General features: G+C 43.5%; 1 protein-coding gene across 1 annotated transcript in view; it reads right to left on the bottom strand.

The window, feature by feature from the left end:
- Tdrd1 (tudor domain containing 1) overlaps positions 1–17,999 on the bottom strand; it is a 39,795-nt gene that overhangs the window by 5,933 nt on the left and 15,863 nt on the right. The window contains exons 11-20 of the mRNA XM_005352526.3: positions 14,433–14,600; positions 14,244–14,351; positions 12,944–13,114; positions 11,641–11,883; positions 11,162–11,299; positions 8,391–8,501; positions 7,665–7,835; positions 5,301–5,573; positions 2,547–2,666; positions 734–850 (exon numbers count right to left, since the gene is read on the bottom strand). Of these exons, the coding sequence (XP_005352583.1) occupies positions 734–850; positions 2,547–2,666; positions 5,301–5,573; positions 7,665–7,835; positions 8,391–8,501; positions 11,162–11,299; positions 11,641–11,883; positions 12,944–13,114; positions 14,244–14,351; positions 14,433–14,600 (1,620 nt within the window). The remainder of the gene's footprint in view (positions 1–733; positions 851–2,546; positions 2,667–5,300; positions 5,574–7,664; positions 7,836–8,390; positions 8,502–11,161; positions 11,300–11,640; positions 11,884–12,943; positions 13,115–14,243; positions 14,352–14,432; positions 14,601–17,999) is intronic.

Raw genomic sequence — 17,999 nt, 5'->3', positions numbered from 1 at the left:
CACATGGTAATGAAGCAGCCCGACACTCCAAGGCACACCGTAACCTCCACTGGGATGAAGATGAGGTCAAAAAGACAGAGGTGACATCACTGAGATGGCAGAGGAGGTTCCCAGCATATCACCATTATCCTCATGCCCCGTTAACAGTCTGCTGAGCGTCTATGGGCAAAGCTGCCAATAGGAGACCTCTGAACCCAGACAGGTGGCTTTGAGAGTCCCATCTATGATTGAAAGTCCCCTAGTCTCCCTGGATAGACCTGTGTGGCGGCCATCCTGCCAAGAGCCCACCTGCTCGGGGAGCAGTGAAAACCCACACATCCCCACAGCACCTGTCATCTGGCTCCACTTCCAGAAGCAAATCACAGCATTTGCAGCCAATGCTATTTACATTAGCAATGCAATTTGTTGATGTGAACGGTTGAAGCCCATGCCCCTGGTGGAGGTCTAGTTCTCCTTTCGGTCCGCTCACAGCAGACTCCATGAATACAGAAGACTGCATCAGCGACCACTGTAATACAGCACTGGTATTTGGAGCTACCCACACCCTGACCTAAAAATAACCTATACAGATAGAAAGGTACATGACCCCAGCATATAAATCAGTCTCAAGTTTGCCTTCCTTAATTTGTCTAAACAAACAAAATGTGCATTGAAGGCATCAGAATCTACGTCATCTCACACAAAGGGTAACAACTAATATTTCCCTGCAGTAGTTCACTTAGAGGAATGGTACCTGTGTATTTGGCACAGCATGCTTCCCCCGTCAGCGGTCTGTAGGATGGCTGGCCTTTCTGAGCACTGCAGTGTTCTAACAATTCTGCCGTTAACACACACAGCTTTTCTTGATTTTCTGAAATACAATCAGTATGAGGCAATTTCCAGTGTTAATAGCAACAGCATACAAAAAAAATCCCAAGGCTAATCAGCCAAGAGCTCTGAGTATTAAATATACACTGTTTTAAAATAAATATACACAGTGGGGCAGGGGTGGCACACGCCCTTAGGCCCAGCACTTGGGAGGCAGAGACAGCAGCTGGGCAGGGGTGGCGCACGCCCTTAGGCCCAGGACTTGGGAGGCAGAGACAGGTGGATCTCTGTGAGTTTGAGGCCAGTCTGGTCTACAGAATAAGTTCCAGGACAAGTCCCAAAGCTACAAAAAAACCCTGTCTCGAAAACAAAAAAAAAAAAAAACAAAAAAATATTCACTACTGGTTGCTGTATGCAGGAAGATTTGAACTACAGGGTGTGTGTGTGTGTCTAGAGGGCCTGTTTCCTAATGAGGGTTTGGTTCTGCTAGTGTGCCCACCTCTGTGAAAATTATTAACTATATGTTATTATTTTCAGTTTACATTTATAATGGGGGAGATGGAGTCTAGGGTTGGAGTTTGGGTTATGAGGACTGCTTCAAAAGCGAGCTCTCATTAGTCTTAAGAGTCTTACTGTTTAGAAGTGAATGTTCACACAAAAGCCTAGTCATGGAGAAAAGTAGGAGAGAATACTGGTTCTGCAATTTCTCTTCTTGTTTAATGGAAGCTTATAATCAAGCAATCTTAAATGTCTGTGAAACTATTCTTGTAGCATTTGAAAGTCAGGGGGCACAGTTGACAGTGGGGTAAAATATTTTAAAAGTGAAAGAAATGAAGTTTGTTTCAAATTTGTCAACCCAGGAACTGTGATAGTAACAATTATTATTATTTGTCAACCCAGGAACTGTGGTAGTAACAATTACTGTTATTATCTGTCAACTCAGGAATTGCGGTAGTAACAATTATTGCTCTTAAACTTTTTCCCAAAACCACAAAATATGACCTTTAATCTGTGTAAGTGAAAAGCAGCTTCTCAGGGCTGTTTGTGACAATCTATAGTTCAGATGAACTGGAATAATACTTAACATCACGTTATTTTGATAACACATTGAAAAGTATACAAGAAGTTATAAAAATGCTACTTGATTTGAGTAATGAGAATTTAAAATTTTTCATAAGTCAACTATACCCTTACCTAAAAATAATCTATAATAAAAAGCTGGTGAAATGAGCATATGAATTACAACACAACCTTGGCTTTCTCAATTTGTCTAATCAAATGAAAGGTGCATTGAAGATACCAAAATCTGTATCATCCCACATAAAGATAACACACTGATATCACCCTATACTTCACTTGGAAGAGCTCTACTCATTTGGCACACCACACTTCTCCAACCTGTGGTCTATAGGACTATACAGACCCAGAACACAGGCACACAAATAATAATTTTTAATTTTAAAACTATGACTATTAACTGATTACTAAGTTTTTAATAAATTGAATATAGCTCTGGTCGAAGTTCATTTATACGACTAAAGGTTAGCCTAGTAAATACAATTCAATATTGATAATGTATGTTTTAAATAAAGAAGTTATAGAGAAATTAAGGACTTTTTTGTTTCCTTAAACTTAGGCTTCAGGGCTACAATTCTTAAGATGCCTCACTTTCCTCTTTACCCCTTCACTTCCTATGGAACAGCTCAAAAGCAGAGGCACGAGTCTGTGTGGCTTCTTACCTGGCATTTCACTGGTGATGGCATAGAATAAGTTTGGGTTCACGATTTCTAGCACGTTTGCTGGCACGGTCTTGTTAAGTGGCAATTCTATTGTCTTCCACTGCTCTGCTGAAGGGATGACTGGAAACATGAGGCACAGGTCTTGCAATTAAACATACAGTTTATTCTTTTCCCCATTTATTCATCCAACAAATTTTTTCATCAAAAGCTGATCATTAACATCTCAGTGTTCCTGAGATATCTGTTTCACACATGGATTTACTCAACTCCGAAAATGCGTGTACATGACAGTTATTCAATAACAATGATCTCTGAGTTAAAATACTCCAGCAGAATATCTAAAGCATAGTTTATATAATTCTTCAAATATTCAAATTTGAAGTGATATGTATCTCCTGTATATGTTCTATTCTAGAGAGGTTTAGCTGAGGTGAAAAGACCTGCTATGAGTGGAGGTGGCACCATCCACCTGTCTGAACAAAGAGCTACACCAGAGAGTGAGCTGAGCACCAGCGTTCACCTCTGCTTCCTGATATGGGCCACCTCACACTCCTGCTACCGTGCGCCTTCCCCACCATGCTGACTGTCCCTCCTCAAACCACAAACTTTACTTTGTCAGGTGAGTAGCTGCAGTGATAAAGTAGACAACAGAACATGGGAGAGCACATTATCCACAGTCTCAGTAGAACCCCTAACAAAACTCCAGAATGCATTCTTCACGGAATTAGAAAAGCAATCCTAATACATATACAGACACAAAAGACTCCTACAAAGAGCAATGCTGAAAGCACCACAGTATCTCAATACCTGACACTGTATCACATCACACAACCACAGGAGAGCCCAGCACGGTCCTGGTGCAAAACACACCTGCACACCAATAGAAGAGGGACAAAAGACCTTGAGAGCTGAGTCTGGAACGGCCAAACGAAACAGGACGAGCCTTTTCAGATCCAGCCTGGGCAATCCCAAGTGCTGACTGACAACTGCCAACGCACAGGATTTGCAGCTTTCTGCACAGAAAAGTCAGCAGCCAGCAGAGTGCAATGACAGCCTCCAGGTGGGGAACTAACTCTTCACCAGACACGGATTAATATCATAAGGAATTCTAAAAATCAAATACCCAAATCATTCAATCAACATAGAGTCAGAGACCTAAACAGATGGCTCTCAAAGTGCACATGGCCAACAATTATTTTTATAATTTCTAATTAATTTTATAAAATCCTAGAAATTAAACACACACGTGCACACACACCAGAGTCTCTGCATCTCAGTGACTCTGTCCCATCAGCATGGCTGATCTGAAGCTGTGGGGCTACAAAGAGCTCTAGAAGGTGTAAAGCTGACTTTTCCCAGTTCTCACTTGGTCATAGAGTTTTCATTTTTCATCGTTAAGTGCATAAAGATGTATTCTACAGTAAAAGTGTAAAATTCAACATGAAACTTTTTTTTCTTAAATAATCAAGATCCTTAGTAATTGAGTGAATAAAAATTCAAACTGTTTTAAGGAGACATCTCAACCAGTCAGAACACCAACAAGAGGTTGTAAATTTAGTTGGGGGGAGCAGGAGGCATTGGAGAGGGGAGGGGAGAGATAGAAATGATGCAAATATAGTACTAATGCATAAAATTTTCAAAAATTAAGTAACAAAGCAAATTTAAGATTATTTTGAAATCTTTTTTTTATTTTTTATTTATTTTTTTATTAAATTTTATTATTCAATTAAGGATCTCCGCCCCCCCCCCCGCCACTGCCTCCCATCTCCCTCCCCCTTCCCCGATCAAGTCCCCCTCCCTCATCAGCTTGAAGAGCAATCAGAGTTCCCTGACCCATAAAGAAAACAAAAAACAACACATTCTTGTGAGCATGTGGGAAGGCGCACTTACTGGTGCAGAGCAGAAACTAAGCCCGCACTATGGACATCTGCTTGGAGATGCTTCAAACGCTCACACTAGTGCTGCTGCACCTCAGCTTGGCACTACCCAGAGGACGCAGTCGGCACAGCATGAGATGCCTGCCATGGCAGCACCTGATGCCCACAACAGACATGGGCCCTGCCTAGATGGTCACCAACAGTTGGATGACACATAAAATTTGGTAATACACAATGGGATTTTATTTATCTATAAGAAAAGTGATATTATATGTATGTGGATATACACGTACATATGCTATACACATGAAAAGAGGACTATGTGAGGAGGAACAGGTCTAAAGAGAAGAGAATGAGAGAAGGTTCCAGGGAGAATATACCACCGCCACCACACTTTCTCTCATATACAGAATCTAGACCTAACCATAAAGACACACACACAGCAGAAGAGAGGCCAGGTAGGGTAGTGCTTACCTTTAATCGCAGCACTTAGGAGGCAGAGGCAGTCAGATCTGTGAATTCCAGGGCCAGCCTGGTCTACATAGTAAGTTCTGGGATAGCCAGGGCTACACAGTGAGAACCTGTCTAGAGCTCATAACTGTAACTCGTTCCAGGGCTTCTGACATAATCACACAGACATACATGCAGGCAAAATACCAATGAACATAAAATAAAACCAAATTATGTATTAAAGAAAAAAAGAAAGCAGGAGAGGAATGAACTGTGAAAGGAAACCAACAGAGAGAAATGGGGGAGTGTAGGGTGTGCAAGTAAGAGCAAGGTAGAATGAGACGTATGAAAATCTGTTTATGTGAAACCATTAAAGAATAAATCGAACGCTAACACAAATTTAGATCCAGATGGATTAACGGCATACCTGCTAACCCCTGGGTGTCCGTCTGGTTATGTTTGTTAGCAAGTCTGCAAACCGATGATTCCTTCTGTGGTGAACCAGATTTTAAAACCAAATGTTCTGTGATGAGAATGTCACTAATTATTTTGGGATAAGGAGTGGAAATGTCGGTGAGTTCAACTCCCAACCCCTTTTCTGTGATTTCCACAACTCTGGCTTGGAGTTTGAGCCCCACAACGCATGCTTGAAATCTTGCTGTAGCTTCTTTTGTCCAATGCTTGTTTTGGGGCTGTATATCTGGGAATTAAGAACAAGAACATTAAAGAAATCCTATGAATGAGTGAGCTTATGGCAGGCAGGACAGTACTCTTATATTCAGTCAGAAATTCTCAAAATTTACACAGATGTGGTAAAAAAAATTTTTACATCTTTGAAAGCCAAGTCAGATAATGTATCTAACACAGAGTTAGGATCTCAGGTCAACTCTCCCCAGCGAGATCCGTAGCTGCCATTACTGTCTCAGAGGACAGCACAACAATGTGACCAATGACAAGTTGTCAACTGGTGATGGAACCTCTGCAGTTCCCAAGAGCTTGGGGCAACTTTGGCTTGCTCAATTTTATTTTGAGTCAGGAATGCACTAACTTGCACAGGTTCATCTTGGAAGTCCTGCGTTCACGGCTTTCTCTTGGTGAGACTTCCAGGTGTGAAAGTGTATCTCGACTACTCACGGCACTTGTTTAAACACAGACTGAGGGTTCACTCCAGACTGTCTCACTCAAGTCCAGGCTGGGGACTATAAATCACAATTTTTGAAACAAGTTCCCTTGTTTGATGATGTTGGTCTATGAGCTACATTTTTAAAAATACGCTGACATCAAACATGGGGATTAAGAATAATCTGAGCTCTATAAGATTGCTCCCAGGTAAAATGCTTGCCACACAAGCATTTTTGAATTTGAACAATTGGATTTGATTCTCAGTTCTCAAAATGGAGAGAACCAAATCCCAAAAGTTGTCCTTTTATTTCTACATGCATGCCCATGACATGTACATGCCTGCACAAACACATCATATATACATGCGTGCACACATGATAATAAAACCTAACAAGAATAGCAACCTAAAGCATACCCACTTCACAGTAGTAACAGACAGAGTGACATCACGTGTCCCCTCACAGCAGAACAGTCACTAAGACAGATGGACAGAAGACAGACCTAAAAACATCTGTGTTCCCCAACATAGCCACATGTTTGTTAAGGGTTTGGCAGTACCTTCCAGATACAGCCAGTGGTGATGCACATCTATAATTTCAGCACTCAGGAGGTAGAGGCAGGCAGATCTCTGAGTTCAAGGCCAGTCTGACCTACGGAGTGAGTTCCAGGACAGCCAAGGTTACACAGAGAACCCCTGTCTCAAAACAACACATAAGAGCAAACACAACAACTTCCACAAAAATTGGGGTTTTAAAGCTAGAGTCTTGTGCTTAGCTTGGAATTGCTGAACCCAAGCACTTGTCCTGATGCTGAGCAGTTGGCACTGCTGTTCACGACTCTTCCAGGCTGCTCCCATGACTTGTTGATGCAAACACAAAACATACCTGCAAGCACATACACCTTCCTTTAAATGTTTGCATGCATGGTGGCACATGCTTGTAATTCCAACAGTGGGGAGGGCAAGGGCAAGAAGGGTCAGTAGTTCCAGGTCCTAACTACACAGACTGTCTCTACACAGAGACTGGGTCTCAACAACAAAGAAGACAACAACAAAATACACTCAAGAAGGAAGCATTTATATAGCACATTGCTGTGTCCTGCTAGTTCTTTGAGACTTTTTTTCCAGATAGAAAGATGGATATGCAGTTTAAATAATTAGCCTGGCCTTCTCAGCAGGGCTGGGTCCAGAGCCCATCTGTGCACTGCAATGCTGCCATGGACCTCCACGCACTTTCTTCACGTGCTTCCTACTCAGGTGTGTCGGCACCACATCTCAACAGCAGCGGGGTGACAGCAGACACCTAGTCACAACTTCAGTCCCACACACTGTCCCAGTGCTAGCCCACTGTCACCCTGACATGGGTGGTGCCCATCCATCCTCTACCATTGGCTCTGCAAGTGATGGGCTGTCAGTAGCAGTCCTGGACTAGAGGTAAATGCCAGAATGTCTCAACATCTGAGGTTCCCAGTCCTACACAACCCTTTAAGACAGTCCTGTCAGTTTTCACTCCCAGAACTAGGGTAAAGTTTCTAGTCATCATACTGAATATTTTGGACAAAACATTAAGTTTCTGCATGCTGCAGCATGAGGTGGGCTTTTCTAGCTCTCTTGAAAGGTCAGAGTAGCCTTACACAAAGTTGGCTCTCCAAGAAAGGAGCTGACACCTACCTACGAGCCAGCACTGCGTCCCCTGAAACGGAAGCAGTAACAACTGTGGTGATATCGCCTGGAGTTGGTCTCTGGTAACTTCCTCAACATTGCCATAATCCACAAAGCGCACTTTAACATTTCCACTCGGTAAGATCTCCTTGACCAGAGCCCGGTACCAGTTGCCATCACCTGGAAGCAGCACAGAGTTTCTGACATTTCCTTCCTTTGATACTCAAAGTCTCCTCTTAGGAAAAAAAAATGTTTGCTATAACAAAGCTGGTAAGTTTGTCTACTTCTATAGATTATAGCTTTTCTCCAAAATCCCTAGATTGAAAATTGACAAGATTCACTTTCAGAATACCCACCAAGACTTTCTACAGCACTACACCTGACACTTGATAATAATCAGATGTCACACATTCACACTACCCAATAATCAGGGAAGTGGGAACCGGTCCTGACATTCTTACTGCTTTGGCTGTAATTTGGTAACACAACAGATGATAAAAGCCTTGTCACGTGGTAATTGGCTTTTTACACCTGAAAATTCAAGTGTGGAAGGGTGTAGGGATAAGGCAAGACTTCATCACTGAAGACTCCTTACAAAAAAGCCATCTTATGAAGTCCCCTAATTTTGATTATGAAAACATGTGCCTAAATACAGGAAGAAAGCATGCATCAGAACAAGTCTAAATGTTAGGAACCAAAAGGTCTGCACAGTCACTGACCCCAACCCTAACTTACCTGTGAAAAATGCGCAGCAAGGCCGTCCTACCTCTGCCTTGAAGCCATTTGGCAGCTTCTGTGCACAATATTCTGCTAAGGATTTATTCAAATCATCGAGCTTCTTTAAAGCTGAAAAACAATACACAGAATGTAATGTTAAACAGAGATATTCTTCAATGTCAGAGAACATCTTCACCATGAAAATCTCAAGTACATCCCCAAACAACTAGTAACTACAAGAAATGCCCTTTCACAAAAATGTCTAAACCAATACAATTCTTAACCTGGAAACCAGTGACTTCTCGGGCACAATAACACGAGCTCGGCAGCACCATCCTGTGTCACTGTACAAGCTTTGGGTGCAGACAAGATGACTTACACACACCCTAAAGTTAATAATGTCCTGGAAATGTAAACATAATTATTAAATGCACGGAGCTCAGTTAGTGGGCATCCAGAGAGGTCTGCAATCCACTGTGAGAAAAGTCAGAGCGTCTCGAATGCAGCACCACAGAGAACCATAGCAGCCAACAATCACCTAGTGGGGGCAGATGGCAAAGCAAAGAACCAGTAAGTAGGATAAATTGGTGCAGAGAAACAACAAAGACACAATGAGCTTTAGCATCTTACAGGAAATGTACCCAACAGCCATGTAAGCCAGGTACAAGCAAATTCCTCTGGATTATGGCAAAGATGTCTCAGAAATAGATTTTCTAGTCAGGAAGATCCTTCCACTTTCAAGTAAGCAAGGACGTGCAGCTGGAGACAGACGGAGCAGCACTTGAGGGCACTGGTGTCACTTGGCTACCTCTCTGAAGGACGTGTGAAGTCTCAAGAGCACACTCACCCACTCACCTATCGCCGTGATTGTAATTTGTTCCAAGAATATGTTTTCAGGGCTGGAAAGACGGCTCAGTGGTTAAGAGTACCAGCTGCGCTTGCAGAGGCCACAAGTTCAGTTCACAGCACTCACACTGAAGCTCACAACCATCTGTGTAACCCCAAGTTTAGTTCGGAGCACCCACACTGTAGCTCACAACCATCTGTGTAACTCCAGCTCCCTCTGTGGCCCATGCAGGCACAGAACGCATGTGGTATGCACACATATAGGCAGGCAAACATCCACAAACACTTTACAAAGAGCAGTCTCTAGTAAAATCAGAACATAAGGACTGTAACCTCTATTTACCAATGCCTTTAAGCTAGGATAAAACACAAATGGAAACAATGTAGCCATGTAAAATAATAGAGCCAAGATAGAAGCAGTATCCTGGACCATATCTTAGTGCAGGAAAAGGTCACCTGCTGGAAACCTACACAAAGCAGCTCTGCTCTCCCGGGCTCACCACACAGAAGCTTGGAAAAGGATGCCCCACACCTGGTCTATGCAAACACCCAGTCTGTAACTATTAACAGACAGACTTGTGAACTGCACCTAAGATAGTGAGGAAGGCAGAGTACAAACGATAAGCAGAGAAGAAGCACACAGACACATCAGGCTGCTTCTGCAAAGAACTGCAGCCGTGACAAGAGGGATGGGAGCCGTTTTCCACTACACACCCTGTTACTCCTGAGTTTTATGTTATATGCTTGGAAGTTCACCTATGAAAATAAATTAAAAAGCAATTTAAAGTTTTAATTTTTAGATTTATTTTTATTTTATATATATGAATATTCTGCTTGCGTGTACACCATGTGACTGCCTGGTGACAACAGTGGTCAGGAGAGGATATCAGATTCCCATTCCGTATAACTGGCATATCAGATGGCTGCAAGCTGTAATATGGGTGCTAAGAACCGAACCTGGGTCCTCTGCAGAAGCTTAACCACCAAGCCATATCTCTAGCACCCTGTGTTTTGTTCTATATGAAATAGCAACCTTCTCCCAGGTGATTCTAAATGAAGAAATAATGTGTATCAGAACCTGAGTCAGACAAAGACTGAGATATTTAGTCTAACATACTAATTTGGTAGAATAAAAAACTAATGGAATTTAAACTGAAAAGTAAACTCAGTGATGCTCAGTCATGAGAACAGCTCAAGGGAAACAGAAAACACAAAGGATGAGGATGTGTGGTTACTAGAAACCTCCAAGTGACAGCTGTCAAGATTACGGGAAACTGATTCAAGGTGAAGAGATGGGGAGCACTGGTGCCCACAGATATACAGGACGACTCAGCGCAGACGCACTGAGCAGAGCCAAGTGTTCACACTGCCATCACTGCATAGGTGGTCAACTGCTGCAAAACAAAACGGAATCAGAAATTTGTGTACACTCATACAGGGGAATATTATGCAACAAAAAACCAAGTTCCAAGTAACAATATGAAGAAATAGTGACCAAGGCAAAGCTAAAAATACATATTACATGGTTTTGTTTCATGTTGAGGTTCAAAACCAGGAAAAAAGCAATCTATGCAGGACCCCACTTCTTTCTGAAGGAGAAAAAATGTGTAAGAACAGGAAGAAAAATGCAGGAAACTTCTGGGATACTGGCCAACATTTTCCTTCTTTGCTGATGAGCTACCTACTAGGCTGACCTGTGACCTTTACATTGCACTTTTGTTACAGCATTGGTCCCTACGAATGTCACAGCGATGTTCAGAGACATGCTATGAAATCTGGAGTGGTCCAATACCCGGAGTAAGAGCTGTCGGAGGGCATGAAAGCAAACTAAGTGGAAGCACACTGGAGCTCCTGCTTAGAAAGAGCGCTGCTACCACGCCCAAGTGCACAGCCCAAGTTACCTATTCACACCCTGGAGAGAACACAGACAAGAACCCCCTTACCATCGTCCTTGAGAAAGTGACAGTAAAACTCTCCAGGGCTGTACATCACGCAGACCACCACATCCACGGTTTCATCCACAGTGAACTCAACCCACGTCCACTCCAATGACTCAGCTGTTTCTTCTGTGGCCAAGGGAACTGTGAAAATAACCAAACACTTTGTAATACGAGGAGACATAGTTGGGATGAGGGAGCTGTCACAGCAAAGCTGTGGAAGAATCTGGAAAAGCTCCATTTCCGCTGACATTTGGTGAATTTATAGGAAGGTGAACCCTAAAATTAACCTTATTGCTTGAGGGACTGTCCCACGTTTCTGACTAACCAAATTTTCAGCACAAACCTCTGGTTACACATCTGGAGGCATTCATGTGACTGCTTAACTAAGAAGGCACTCAAACATCGGTTTTCTCGAAATCCCGGCCCGTGAACTCAGAGCCATGGCATCCAGTCTGGTACTGTTTGCTGGGCAGTCTACTTACCGCTGACTGTGTGCACGCCGTTGGTTTTGTCTGCCACTATCTCCTTTTCCACAACAGCAAAGCCTGAGTCTATGAGGGCTTTAGAAGCGCTGAGGTGAGGTACCACAGACTTGTCTATGAGCTCCACCAGTGACCTGGTCCCCAGCATGTCCACCACTCTCACGGTGACCATCTTGTTCTGGACAATCTTTTTCATGAAACAAATAGCTTCTGGAGTCCAAATTCCTAATGATGGCTTCACTCCTAACCAATAATTGTTAAAGGGATGTTAAAATAATTATAAAACAAATATTTTTACATTAAACTTCATTTCCAAGTATTTTTACATTAAACTTCATTTCCTCAAAGTCAAACAAATCTATGTCAAACATTGGGACCAAAACATGCCATCTGAACAGCAAGATTTTATAAACACAAAAAACAGAATTAAAAATTCTTCTGTACCTCAATGTAAAAAAAATTCCACCCACAGAAAATGTACAGAAAGTCAAGTCTACAGAGAAAGCAAAACTAACTATGCCTGGGAACAGGCTGTCCTGTAAAACATGAGGTCTTGGGGTATAATGGAAATGTCCTCAGACAGATCCTGGTTATCAGTAAACAATCCAGTTAAGCTTACTAAAAAATAAAACCCACTGGATTTTATACCTAAAATAAGGATTCCTACAGAATCCAAATTACAGCTCAATAAAGCACTTAAGGTAAACACAAAGTTATAAAACACCCCAGGAAAAAATACTGATCTTACACCTTAACATGTGAGGTTGTTGTTGTTGTTGTGTTTTAATATAAAGCAACACTGGAAGGCATTCATAAAGGAATAATTCAAAAGTACAGCTAGAGTCAGTACAAAACTAAAGCTGAGTAAGTGCCTCCCCCTCCCTCTCCCCCATCCATCCCAGCCTATTAATGAAGCACACTGGACTGACTGGACCTGTTCAATGGGAAGTACTGCAGAGGTGTTTCTGGAGCACAGATGTGTGGCAGGGTTCACTCCCTCCTGCTTTTCTGAGGACTGCACAAGTGAACTCAACCCTTTCCATGCAACAGGAGACAGTATATCCCACAGACACAATAAGACACATGGACACCTTAGCATCATCTGGGGGAACATACCCCCTGGAGGAAGCCCTTGATCCTAGGGACAGGCACCTATGCAGTGACAGCTATGCTTGTGACCTCGGTTCTCACTGCTCTAACGAATATGCCTCCCTGCCTGCCACAAGCGCCTTTTCACTTTTCCATTTTCTTTTTTAAGTTTTAACATTTTTATAAAGAACAGGAAGACCACAACATTTCATACCTGCCAGAACACAATTTAGGGCTTGCATTGGCAAGTCCAACAACTTTGGAATTATGGGACAAAGTCTTTTCAAACTAAGAATTTCAAAGTTTCCATAATCAACATAGCCAACCAGGACAGACTCTTCAGAAGCATAGGCCAGAACGGAGGCGCGGTACCACTGGTCATCCTCTGAAACGAGAGAGTCATCTCAGACACCCCACAGCCTGCACAAGTGCTCCCTGACAGAGATGGCCTCATACACATTCTGCTGTGATAGCAAGTGCTCACTAAACACTGCAGCTCTGCTCTCCAGAACCAAAGCATTCCCAAAGCGGGGCCACTGCGATCAGCTTACTAATCGCATTGCTTTTGTCCTGTATCAAACACCTGATAAAACAATCAAAGGGAGGAAAGATGGACGTGCTCATGGTATCAGAGGTGTCAGTCCCATCATGGCTGGGCATGAGGAGCCGGCCAGCTCACACCCTGGTGTGAAATCCAGACAAGCTGACAATGGAGGTTAACATCATGCTACTGCTTATAATATTATGGATTTATAACATCTGTTTCTCCAATAGCTAGTAGATAGCTCAGAGGAGAGAGCACATGTTTCAGCCATGTGAATTCCCAAGGCACAACAATTATTTGCTAAGGCATCAAATAAGGCCATTCCTAGAATACTTGCAGCAAGATGAGTTAAATGGATTCCAAATGAATGAATGTACCAGTGGCTTCCCCACTCTTACTATTCGGTGAGCTAGCTGGGCTGCCTTTAAAGAGTAATACAACAGGGCGGTGGTGGTGCACGCCTTTAATCTCAGGAGGCAGAGACAGGTGGACTTCTGTGAGTTCAAGGCCAGCCTGGTTTACAGAGTTCCAGGAAGGCTCCAAAGCTACGGAGAAACCCTGTCTCAAAAAAACAAAAATAAAGAAAAGAGTAACAGAACCGGGCTTCTACAAAGTAAAACTTGTGTAGCCACAAAGGTCAAGAGAGCGCTAGGTCTCAGGCCCTCTTCTGTTTCAAACAAAGCTCATAAAGAGAAGAGTGGGAGGCTCTACATGGGACCTTCATGTAAGCTGAACTCTAAGTACAAACAGTAAGTACAAAAAAAAAAGTTTAAAAATTACTTTACCACTCGAGGCTCTTGATGCAAACTCTCTGCCCTCCCATGCACCACAGCACGCTGCTGTGATCTAGTTTGACTGGGCATGCTTAGGAACATAATTGGTGCATGTTAACACTCAAGCCTAAGTGCGGCCATTTGGTGTGAATCAAAGATTTTGATTTTACTCAGCTGCATGTAAAACACGCCCTCACCTGAAAACTGAGCACAGCACACATCCCCGATGGTTGGATAGAAATCAGAGCGTGGGGTCACCTGGCCACAGTACTTGCTGAGGGATTCCTGCAGCTCTGCAAGCTTGTCTGTGGACACAAATCACATCTTAGACACAGGAATGCAGGCGGTGAACGAGGGTGATGGCACCAACTAGGAAACTGACTCACGGCCACTCTGCAGCTGCTGGCAGAAGAAGTCCTCTGGAGTCTGGATGTGCGCAACCACTCCACAGAACTCGTCACCCACACTCAGGCTCAGCACTTTGGGGATCAGGGCGTTTCTGTCTATCACGGTCTTACTCTCGGGGGTCACTCTTCCAAAGTCCTCAGGAGCACCTGTCAGAAAGCAGAAAGATGCATTCTGGACCACAGAGGGAATCAAAGTAGTGACAAAGTAACAAGGGAACCAAAAACATTGGAATTACTCTAAAAGAAAGATCGAAATGGTGCAAACATCGAGTGACAGCAGCCCCGGGTGAGGAGGGAAGCAAGCACTCGTGGGGGGCCTTCAGTTTCTGTGTCACCAAAAGTTGCAAGCACCTGAAGAAGGAAAACCACGGCATAAAAACATCAGATCTAACTAAAGGGTTCTCTAGTAAAATATTAAGAATCTAAGGAGCTCAGGGAAATAGAATTTAGAGTCAGTTCTATCACAAGGTCTCGAAGAGACAGAAGAACACATTTCAGAGTAAAATGGAATCCCACAAAAAACCGTTTGTTACAATATACTGAATGTAATTAAAATTATGCTTTAACAGACCCAAAAAGAGGAACATGGGATGTACTCACTAATATTTGGTTTCTAGCCATAAATAAAGGACATTGAGCTTATAATTCGCAATCCTAGAGAAGCTAAATAAGAAGGTGAATCCAAAGACAAACATATAGGCATCCTCCTGAATATTAACCTTCATCAGGCGATGAAAGGAGACAGAGACAGAGTCCCACATTGAAGCACCGGGCAGAAATCTCAAGGTCCAAATCAGGAGCAGGAGGAGAGGGAGCACGAGCAAGGAACTCAGGACCGCGAGGGGTGCACCCACACACTGAGACAATGGGGATGTTCTATCTGGAATTCACCAAGGCCAGCTGGCCTGGCCTGGGTCTGAAAAAGCATGGGATAAAACCGGACTTGCTGAACATAGCGGACAATGAGGACTACTGAGAACTCAAGAACAATTGCAATGGGTTTTTGATCCTACTGCACGTACTGGCTTTGGGGGAGCCTAGGCAGTTTGGATGCTCACCTTACTAAACCTGAATGGAGGTGGGCGGTCCTTGGACTTTCCACAGGTCAGGGAACCCTGATTGCTCTTCAAGCTGGTGAGGGAGAGGGACTTGATCGGGGGAGGGGGAGGGAAATGGGAGGCGGTGGCGGGGAGGAGGCAGAAATCCTTAATAAATAAAAAAATAAAAAAAAACCAAAAAATTATGCTTTAATGTGCATTAGTCAGTTCAAATGAGGAACAAGTGTCATAAACACCACACGGTGGAGGCCCAGAGCTGACATCAGAGACTGAAGTAGCAGGAGCTTTGAATACCATGAAAACTACTCAGGAAGAAAGGTAACTTCTAGGAATAAATAACAATAGAACAGGCAGCCTACAAAACTCCCATATTCTCAATGGCTGGATAGAGTTAAGACAGACATCATGACATCAACATATCAGATTCTGTAAGACAAACCAAGATGATGGTACTGATCAGAAGAAACCCGAGGTCGATCTCACTGTTAACTCGGGTGTGCAAATCAGCAGATGACCAGTTTGCAGAATGAACGCTGCCAAAGACCTGTTAGGTCCCATGCTGACAGCTCCAGAGCAGAGGAGCCTGCCATCTCAGACTAACTTTCCACAATGCCGTGCAAGAGATTCTTGAAATGAGGTCAAAATTCCTCTGAAATGGATAGTTTCCCCAAACCAAGGTAAATGCCAGTGATTGCAAAATGTAACAAAGTAAATATTAAAAATATTTTGTTTCAGAAAATTCAAAATATAAACGAAGACTTGGACAAAAAAACAAACTCAATAGGAAAAAAAATGAACTATTGTTGCACGGAAGAGATGAAGATTTGCCAGTTTCGGGGAGCTCCATGACCTTTGGCATCTGCTGCCCCATATGTGACCAGGCAGAGTGATCACAATGACTATAATGCTCCCCTTCAGCTATCTGTCACAGGCTCCTGGGAGCTCGCAAAGCACAGGCTGAAAGCCTACTGTGCGGCATCTGACATGAAAGAAGCTGATTAGGGAATCTCTTCCAAGTCTCATGTCCTACAGGCAGGTGAGTCTTCATCAGGAAGCGCAGAGACCGCAGCGGGCTGACACCAGTGTCTCTGGACGGATGAGAGACTGTTTTAGTAGAGTCTCTACTTCTGGGAGGAGACAGCATGGCCAAGGCAACGCTTACAAAGGATTTAACTGGGGCTTGCTTACAGTCTCAGAGGGTTAGTCCGTTATCCTCACAGCAGGGATGGGGAACCATGGTGGCATCACAGCACTAGAGAAGCAGCAGAGAGCTACGTCCTGACCCATGGGCAGAGAGAGAGCCTAGGCTGGCATGGGCTTTTGGAGCTTCAAAGTCCATCTCCAGTCACACTTCCTCCAACAAGGCCATACCTTTTCCTTCTACTCTTTTCAGATGGTGCCACTCCCTGTGAGTAAGCATTCAAATATATGAGCCTATGGGGACCATTCTTATTCAGTCAACCAGGACACGGTATAAAGGTGTGTCAGCCTGGCCCAGCACAGCTTGAGGTCTTCTACCCCTTCCTCTTTCCCCTTCAGCAGGGGCATTGCTCCACACAGTCACTTTCCCAGGCAAGAGTCAGATGGGCCCACTCGGCACAGCTGAGACTGACCCACTTGCTCACAGTCTGAGGTAAGCTCCCTCTCTCGCACCTTTTCTTGACGGTCAAGTTCAGTCACACCTCACTTTCAGTTTTTCAGACCCAACCATGTCCATTTAAATCGATGCCTTTTACAAATGTGCTCTGTATTCCCTGGAACAAGGTCCATTGTTGTAAAGCGTTCCTCAAGAGATGGCCATAAGGGAAGAAACATGGATAAAGGGACACACAAAGGTGTATAATAGGGAGAAAAACCACTAAGAACTGGCAACTAAGTAGACAAAGGTACAGGACAAGAAGTGAGATGAGGGTGGCAGAGCTCAGAGTGGTTCAGTCTGAGTTATGTCTGCATCCAAAGCAAGTGCCAATGAGCAAAGACAAGTAGACCAGAAAAGCTATGCTTATGAACAAGTCATGAAAAATGCTCACGGTAAATTTAATTCTCCTGTCAAATTTGATGTAAACATGCACATATACAGCTAATAAGTGAAAACTAAAGTCTTAGGAAATAGTATCCTACTACAACAGAATTTCAGAGATCTCTTGATTATTTGTAAAAACTCAGGCCAGGAATCAAATCAAAACTAAGGCAGTATGAGCTATAACATCAACCTACAGTGCCGCTTAGAGCCCTTAGTGATGACTACATTAGGACTCATCTAGGACAAACTCAAGACAGGAGGAAAGACTGAGATCAGGCAATGTGTTTCTAAGAGAACTACCCTAACGTGACATTTATGGAATGGTCCTAATGATGCTACCACCGAGCCTGCCAGGGGATGAGGACGACACTGCAGGGGGGGACGGGGAGAACACTGCTGAGGGGGGGACAACAAGGGCTTAACGAGGAGGATTCAGAGGACACTGCTGGGGGGGGGAACGACGGA

The sequence above is a fragment of the Microtus ochrogaster genome, chromosome 8, assembly GCF_000317375.1.
Source record: "Microtus ochrogaster isolate Prairie Vole_2 chromosome 8, MicOch1.0, whole genome shotgun sequence".
NCBI classification, from domain to species: Eukaryota; Metazoa; Chordata; class Mammalia; order Rodentia; family Cricetidae; genus Microtus; species Microtus ochrogaster.
The sequence above is the reverse complement of the archived record's forward strand: the minus strand, read 5'-3'. Positions and strand labels throughout refer to the sequence as shown.